Genomic DNA, 8,938 nt, shown 5'->3' on the forward strand with positions numbered 1-8,938 from the left:
CAGGTCCGCGACCCACTTTTGGGTCCCGACCCACCAGTTGAGAATGGCTGATCTAAAGTCACCCATTAATGTCAATCAATCAAAGAAAGTAGCGGTATTGCTTTACCAAAGTTTCATACATATATTGTATAATATCCAGTATATATACTATATAGTATATATAGAAAAAAGTCTGAACCATCAACATACTGTATATGCACTGCAGCTCATTAGGTATGAGCTCATCTCATCAGCTACCAAAAGAGGAGATTAAAGTCACAGATATAAGCTCCTCACCATGCTTAGAGGGTTCTATCACCCTATACACTAAGGAAGGAGGGAGGCCAAGCAAGAGGGAACATCAGAGCTATTGAAACATTCACATTCCAGGAGGACATCAAGAATATGCTCCAAAGGAAAATCTACTTAGTGAATGCCTCAGATAATCACCAGGCGAGAGCAAAGTGGTAGAGGAGCAGCAACATGGAGAAACAAAACCCCTACCTGGAGCATAGCAGCATCCCACAGAAGAAGTGTATCATAACAACAAGAAAAGACATAACTAACTGACTGCACAGAGACACTAATCATTTATTTTCTGTTTGGTTCTTGAATGCCACTGTTGTGTATTGGGTTTTGATCAGTTTTTATATATTGTATCAATGTGAATAGAATTGTTTGAAAAACAATGTAAGGTATTAGTTTCTTTTACTACTTTATTTACACCACATTAACACTAAATAATAAAAGGGTTTGTTGGGTCTATCATCCAGTGCAATGACAGTAAAGTGAAAGGAGCGATTGAAATTGTGGAGATGATGATTCTACCAATGGAGATGTAGAGGAGGATGAATAAAGAAACTGTTCTGGGTGTTTTTTCTGTGTATTGAATAATTAAACCCACATAAACTGAAGCATATATCGTCATCCCTGCCCAACATTACATGATTTTTCTGATCTAAACAGAGAAGCAGTTGAGTCTTAATATAAAAAGTAGAGAATGATGCATTGCAAATTGGCCTGACTGAGTGTGTATGTATAAATATATGTATATATATGTTTTATTATTATTTATTTAATATTATTTATACATTTTATCATAATGTATTGTAGGGATGTAACGATTCACTCAACTCCCGATACGATTCGATTCACGATACTGGGTTCACGATACGATTCTCTCACGCTTTATTTTACAAAATGGGACTGTAAAAAAAATTTTTTTTTTGGAAAAAACTAGAAAATACGGTACTATTTTCCTTTTATTTTTCATTGTCAAAAGAATTCCTTGATAAACAATTCAAAACAATGCAATTTAACTAAAAATAAATCTTGAATGAAATAAATAAAGGAATAATAGAAATGAAAATGAAGCCTATTAATTTAAATTCTGGTTCTATAATAAACAATGCAAAACTGCATAATAGTTCTCTTTCTTTTAAAAGTACAACTGAAAATGTATTTTGTGCCTTAACAATTGGACTTAAAAAACCGTGATTACAATGATTTACGCCATATTTGTTTGGACCAGCAGAGGGCGCTGGTAACCCAGTGGTCGGTTGGCATGCAGAAATTCTTGTAGTGAAGAAGAGAAGCTATGCTAGCAGACAGAGCTAATAGAAAAACGTGGCTTTTACAGATATTCAAGTAATATTACAGATATTCTTTCGGTGCTTAAGGAGTAATGAATCATTTATTAACATATTTAAGAGTAGAAGGCAGCCAGAAAGAAAGTATTATCAGACTCCGCCCGCCGCCTACACTTGTGGATAAAAAAAAGTACTGCGATTCAATTTTCAGAAAATCGATATCAACCGTGATACCTATGAATCGATTTTTAACTGCCTTATGATTAATCGTTACATCCCTAATGTATTGTCATTTTAGTATTTATAGGTATTTAAATAAAGTATTACTTTGTATCTGCTGGTATCTTGACAAGCACTCGTTTTCTTTATTAACAATTAAAAACAGTACATTATTTACATACACAGTACACTATTACACTATATTACAAACATCTTACGGTTGTTTGCATTCAAATAACACGGTACGTGATGTTGCAGGAGCCTCATCGTAAAAATAGCAAATGAAGGAAGTGACGTAGCTCACACACGTGCCCGGAACGAACTGTGTTTCTGATACAGATCATATAGTGACAGAACTAATGCGGAAAAACGTACGAAAAATGTCACATGGTAATATTCACTGGCTAACATTAATACTCACTCTGACAGATGTTGGGGTCTCTGACGTCCCTCTCTGGGTGTTGGTAGAAGAACGGTTTGCAGATCTCGCACTTGTTTCCGTCCGTGTTGTGTTTACACTCGTCACAAACGCCGCCGGTGGTGTTTCCCGAAGCGGCGAACACGGCCATGTCGAAGTGACAGGAGTCAGAGTGCTGGTTACAGTTACACTCTGAGGACACACAAACAAACATCAATACATTCATGCAAACACACGTACGCACGTACATACACACTCACTCCTGCATGCGTTGGTGTTGCGGCCCTCTGCAGGTCTCCAGGGGAGGTCGTGATAGAAATCCTGACATTGTTCACAATTCAGACCTTTAGTGTTGTGGTTACACATACAGTGCCCGTGTACCTGGAACACACACACACACACACTGTTAGGCCTGTCCCTTTATGTTTTTAATGTGTTATAGTAGAAACCAAAACCCACCATTCCTTCGCGGGGGTGTGCGTTGGCGTGCACGGGCGCACACTCGGAGGCGTGGCCGTAGCAGAAGCAGTTCCCACGCACCACCATGTCGTAGATGGCGTAGTAATACTTCTCCTTGATCTCCATGCGTGAGTCCAGCAGGTTGTCGCCCAGCGTGTGCAGCTTGGTGAACTTCACTCTCAGGTTGGTGATCTTCAGCATGTCTGAGACAAACACGAGGTCAAAAGCTAAACCATCAGAATCAGATGCACTTTATTTATCTTTAAGGAGAAATTGCTTTTTTACAGACGCTCCAGGAATATTTCGAATGAAAAGAAGAAACACTAAAACATAGAAAAGACAGAAAACATACATACAGTAATGAAATAAAAGACTGTTAATTAAATAGGGATTCAATCCGAGTGCACACCTCCAGGAAAATATAATACAAATGTACAAATATAATAGTAATTATAATTATAGTAGATAAAAACACAATAAGATACTGACAAATAATAAATCATATCTTATTCTGAGAGGCATGAGGGATATTTTAAATCAAAAGGTGATCATTAAACTGAGTCTGAGGGTTTTGTGGGTGTGCTCAGAAATCAGTCATCACTTAAAATGGACAATTTTAGCAAAAGACCAATCAAGCCCCACCCCCTGCTACAGCAACCCCTCCTGCTGATAAGTACTGACTAGTTGAGGATATCATATACAGTAAGAGGATTGAGGTAGTTTCAGCAGTTACTTTGTATGCGAGGACTGTATGGGTCGTCGATCCTGAAGGCCGGATCTAAAACTCTGAAGATCACCTGAGAGAGAAGGAAACGGCTCCTTTATCTCCATGATAACAAGAGAAAAAAGAACCAAGGACTGTTCTAGTTGCTGGGTACCTCTCCCTCTGTGGACGGTTCAATGTCTGAGTAACGCGAGTCACAGATGACGTCATCCACGCGCTGCATCGGACCATGGGACACAGACGGGAAGGACGTCTCGCAGTCGTAGGCAAAGTACCGATAAACTTGCCACGACTTCCCAAAGTCGGCAGAACGCTCGATCACCATGGCAGCAGGACGGAACGTCTGAAGAACGTCCAGAGGAGAAGAGAGACCAATGAGAAGAACATCTTCAGCGGTCTTATTCTGAGTCTGTCCATACCTTAAAGGTCATGATGAGATGAGTGAAATGAAACTCCGCCTCCAGATTCAGCTGAACTGTGACGTTCTCCATACCTGAAACAACAAACAACTATTACACACTGTGTGCACCTCAGGTTTCCACTTCCTGACTTTCATTCCCCACCATTCTCAGACTGAAACCAGGTCTTCAGTCTGTTTGGCGCAAACGTCGTCACCACGTTCTCGATGCGATGACTGCTCGTCTGATTGGCCTGCTGGTCGTAGAGTGCTGCCGAGTCACACAGGAAACACTTCTTCTCCTCCTGTTTAGGGACAGGAAGGATTAATGAGGACAGACTTTCAGAAACACTCAAAGAAGGAACGGAAGGATGGTAGTTGTGTATTTGTGCAGCTGTGTAGGAACAGAGCTAAGACTCAAAGATCTTCTTTTCTTCAGGGTATTGCAGTGCATACATACATACATTTCACACCTGTATTTGTTTTTTTGTGTGTGTTTTTTTTTTTTTCTCCAAAACTGGGATGTATGAAACCAAAATAAGAACTAAAATAAATATAATATAATATAATATAATATAATATAATATAATATAATATAATATAATATAATATAATATAATATAATATAATATAATATAATAATTATACAGGGTTAAACACTTTTCTAGGGAGGCATTCTGATAGTTTCAAGGAGTTGCCCTTCGGACATAACAGGCAGCTTCACTGTTTCCTATATCTACTGATGGGGACAACCTGTGCTTCTTTTCAGTCAGTCCTATTCCCAATATATTGTAAATCTATTAATTTGTAAAATAGGTGAAGTATTTTTTCCATTTGATTGACTGTCTATTCATTCACTGATTGTGGAAGGTTCATGGTTCGTCCACCTTCTCCTGATGTTTTTCTTTGCTGTCGTTACCATAATTCTACATAATTGTTTATTCAGATTCCCAATGAGGGAGTCATGTCTTCCTGAGACAGAAGTTTTGAAGTGATTGGGCAACTTTGTGTTAAACATTTCCCCCATTATTTTGTGTAAATCACACCAACATTTCCAAACATTCCGAGAACATGTGGAAATGATTTGCTTCTTGATCCCCTGAACAACACCAGCATTTAACAGTTTTCCCTGTATGACTTGTTTTTTAACTTGGGTGTAATAATGGAATTTAATGGAAACCTTTGTACAATGAGTTTAGGAACAATAGTCACCTGTATAAGCCCTTATGACCTCTTTAAATATGGATCATCCAGTTCTAAGAGAGAGATCTTATAAGCTAGAGCGGTGTCATGAATCTGCTGGTACCCTAGCCAGTGCTTGTGTCAAGGGGGGATGGTATTGCCCCTCAAATAAGAATAGTGAAAATCCTCCCTGTTCTAAAACAGTCGCCCCGCCTTTCCTTCCCTTTAGCCATTTTCACCAATGATTGTGAAAATATTACTCTTTAAACATTGGACATATTTCCACCATTTCTACATTTAGGGGGCTTTGATCATAACAAGTTAAACACTGTGGACCAGGAGAAATGTGCGAATACAACAAAACATGCGTTATTTTTCTTTTCTTTTCAGTAAGCAGCACAGCTGAAGTTTTTGTCAGCATAATGGCCAAGCAACGTGGACAGCTCGGACTGAGGGACTTTGGAGTTAAGAGGGAAAGAGTAACATTTTAGGGAGGTCAAAAGATGGAACTATCATTACTCTTCATAAACCAACCCTGATGTCACCAAAGGTGTGATCTCTGGACACAGCAATAACAGGTTTCTACCATGTGCACTGTCATCAGCACAAAATAATTGTCCCAAACAATAAAATTCACCATCCCCCCTGATTTTTTTTTTAATTTTTTTTTTTTTAACAACTCAACTTCTGACCCCAGCAGATCAGTGAGCGCCTGTGAACAAACATCAAATTCCTCAGAGTGACTTCTCTGTGTGTGTATGTCTGTGTTTGTGTGTCTGAAGGTCACAGAGAAGATGTTTGGAAACATCCGGCGTCTCATTGGCTGAATCAAACCGTCTGATTTCCTGTGCCAGACACAGCTGAGAAACATCTGTGAGAGATCAGATTACTTTCTCTCTCTCTCTCTCTCACGCACACTTGTCCCTCTCAAATGAACAAATAAATAATGTTATTCTAATGTTGTTTTCAACTTTTTATAAATATAATAAATGTTATGTACCAGAGATGGGCCACTTTTAATAAATGGGGGCTGCGAGAAATATTTGTTTTGTTTTTAGAGTTATATTATATTTTTTTTCATTTTCTGTTTTTAGTCATGTTGTATCTCTATGTTGTGGTTTTTGTGTAATTTATTGTATGTATGGAGGCAGATTGTGTGTCCTTGTTGTAATTTTTTAAGATACATTTTGTGTATTGTTTAGGCCATATGTGGACCATGTCTGTTCAATTCATATCTGTGTGTGTGTGTGTGTGTGTGTGTGTGTGTGTGTGTGTGTGTGTGTGTGTGTGTGTGTGTGTGTGTGTGTGTGTGTGTGTGTGCGTGTGTGTGTGTTCACCTGCAGGTGACTGACGATGCAGAATGGTTCTGGTTGGTTGAGTCCACAGGTGGAGGTGGCTGTCAGCTGATGGGCTCGGCCAATCAGAAGGTCTCCTGTTGCTGGGTAACAGCTGCCCTGTGTGCACAGGTCGCTGGGCTCGGGGCTGCTGCCGATGTGCTCCTGAGCCACGCTCACCTGCAGCGCTGTAGAAAGCATTCCTAATGGTTTCCACCAAAACCATTGACAAACGTCAGTGACAGACTGGGAAACCAACACCATTTAGTATCTCTGATGTGAAAACAGATGCCATTGAAACTAGAGGTGAAAATAACGGTTAAAGTACTCACGTTACTGTAAGTGAGTTGCTATTATGCGTACTTTTTTATTTTTTACTATATTTCTAAATAAGTAATTTAATTTGTTCTTAAGTCCGTTTTAAAAGAAGTAAATTAATTTATTACATTTCTACAACCAACCATCAATGGTTTTTATTTTTTTAAAGGAGGGGTGCCCAACCCTGGTCCTCAAGAGCCACTATCCAGCTTGTTTTAGATGTTTCCGTCTTCCAACACACCTGATTGAAATGACCAGGATCGTTATCAGGCTTCTGCAGGGCTGGATGATGAGTTCATCATTTGAATCAGAGGGAAACATCTAAAACATGATGGATAGTGGCCCTTGAGGACCAGGATTGGGCACCCCTGTTTTAAACGATCAATGGACAATGACTACAAAAAATGAAATAACCAGACAATAATCAAATGCATCACATCATGGCTGACCAACCAGATTAAACGTAATACACGGCATCAAAACAGAATTGGATGCCGGTTATTTTCTCAATTTTTAGAGTTGATAGATGTAGCTATAATTAGAGCCTGATCATTTATTTTTGGGCTGGGCTACCATACTCAAAACGCCACTCACTTTGTTCTTTTTCTTGTGTACGCTATAGTTAAAATCGCTCTCCTCTGTTATTTGTGAACGGATCAGGCTGAAATTTGGTAGGTATAATCTATGGATGTGTACGCATAGATGCAGGGGGTCCCCAAAAGAAAAAAAAAGAAAGTAAATTTCTCATTTATTTGTGAGACAAATATAACGACGGTTGGTGGTACCTAATCATTGGCACATACCAATAAATAAATGGGGTCCATTACCGCGTACATGTTACGGGGCGCCAGGGGCCCCATTTTTCAAATGGCTACTCCTCTGTTAGTTCTCGTTGGATCGGAATGCAGTTTGGTATGAATAGTCTATGAATTAATATGATGAGATGCTCGGAGCCCTTTTTTTTGAAATGGGGCCTTTGGGCCCCACCCCTATTTCCAGTAATTTCCAAATGAATGGGAACATAATTGTGCGATTTATAATTTAAAAGATAATTCAACGTAGATCACGATTATGCCTTGCATAATTTGATGAGGGGCTCGGGGGCATATCCCCTTTTCCGGTAATTTCTAAATTTATTGGAACCTAGTTGTGTGATATATCGTTTCAAAGGATATTCAGACAGATTTTACGTCGCACAATAGAATTTGTTTTACTTGGTGGAACAGAGTCATTTGACTGATTTCTCTGGAACGTGGTAAGTGCTATTCGGGACGGAGATGTTCCGCGGTCCCAGCCGCAGTTCATCTGAACTTGTTTTTTTTTTTTATATATATTGGATTAATTGCTGTAGTTTTATTTAAAAAAATAATTGTAATTCATGACTTTGTGAAAAATATATTAAGTTCAATTGTGCAAGAGTGGAGTGAGAGTAACTAGCAACTTTTTTATTGAGCTAAATTTTACTAGAATTTCATGCATGATTTAATTGTACTTTAGTACAATTTCAATCAAGTACTAGAGGTTCTACTGGATAAGCATATATATCAGTACTAACCTCTGCATATATCCACAGGAATTCTCAGTTATTTTGTTCAATGTTTCAAATTAGTGCAGACATGACTTTTAATAACTAATGTTCACATATTTATCATCTCTGATAGAACTTCAAACCTTAATTTTAACATCATGACGTCACTAATTTGATTGATTTGTTACTTGAGCGCATTTGAAAAAAAAAACAAAAACCAAAACAACAACACATGAATAATCCACAGCTATAACACAGTTAGTTCATGAGTGTTGTTATTTATTCATCATAAAACTCCGCTTGGTCACCAGTCCACACGGACACCAGTTGCACCGTTACACCATCACCGGCCCTTTGTTCCAGCTTCAAAGGATTGTGCCGGTGTCCGCGCGCACACACTCGTGCACGAGCACAGTGATTTAATTAAAAGTCTGAATAAAGAAAATCACTTTTACTCTCAAAGTTTGTCTCTGAATCAAAGAAAAGCTCGACTTTCACAGACTTTGATCTGAGCAGATCTCTGAGGAGCACCGAGCAGCACACACGTTTAAATACGTTTTAAAGAGGTTTAAAGTATTTTCAAAAACTTTACCAGAGGCTTTAAGCGTTTTAAAGAGGTTTTAAAAAGTTTGGGGATTGAAAAAAGAAAGTTTAATCACGAGCTGAAGCTGAAAAGAGAAAGTTTGAAGTGAATTTGAGAAAAACTCACCGAGAAGAAAAAAAAGCAACATTCTTCAGGAGGTCCGACTAACACACTACAGACCTACACACACACACGCACACACACGTAC

General features: G+C 38.7%; 1 protein-coding gene across 1 annotated transcript in view; it reads right to left on the reverse strand.

Annotated features, from left to right (window-relative positions):
• The window catches only part of lamb1a (laminin, beta 1a), a 29,919-nt gene extending 20,981 nt beyond the window's left edge, over positions 1–8,938 (reverse strand). Inside the window, exons 1-9 of the mRNA XM_028450406.1 lie at positions 8,857–8,938; positions 6,305–6,504; positions 3,952–4,090; positions 3,808–3,881; positions 3,543–3,731; positions 3,398–3,461; positions 2,665–2,867; positions 2,466–2,586; positions 2,209–2,397 (exon numbers count right to left, since the gene is read on the reverse strand). Coding sequence (XP_028306207.1) covers positions 2,209–2,397; positions 2,466–2,586; positions 2,665–2,867; positions 3,398–3,461; positions 3,543–3,731; positions 3,808–3,881; positions 3,952–4,090; positions 6,305–6,504; positions 8,857–8,878 — 1,201 coding nt within the window. The 5' untranslated portion in view covers positions 8,879–8,938. The remainder of the gene's footprint in view (positions 1–2,208; positions 2,398–2,465; positions 2,587–2,664; positions 2,868–3,397; positions 3,462–3,542; positions 3,732–3,807; positions 3,882–3,951; positions 4,091–6,304; positions 6,505–8,856) is intronic.

The sequence above is a fragment of the Gouania willdenowi genome, chromosome 6, assembly GCF_900634775.1.
Source record: "Gouania willdenowi chromosome 6, fGouWil2.1, whole genome shotgun sequence".
Taxonomy (NCBI): domain Eukaryota; kingdom Metazoa; phylum Chordata; class Actinopteri; order Blenniiformes; family Gobiesocidae; genus Gouania; species Gouania willdenowi.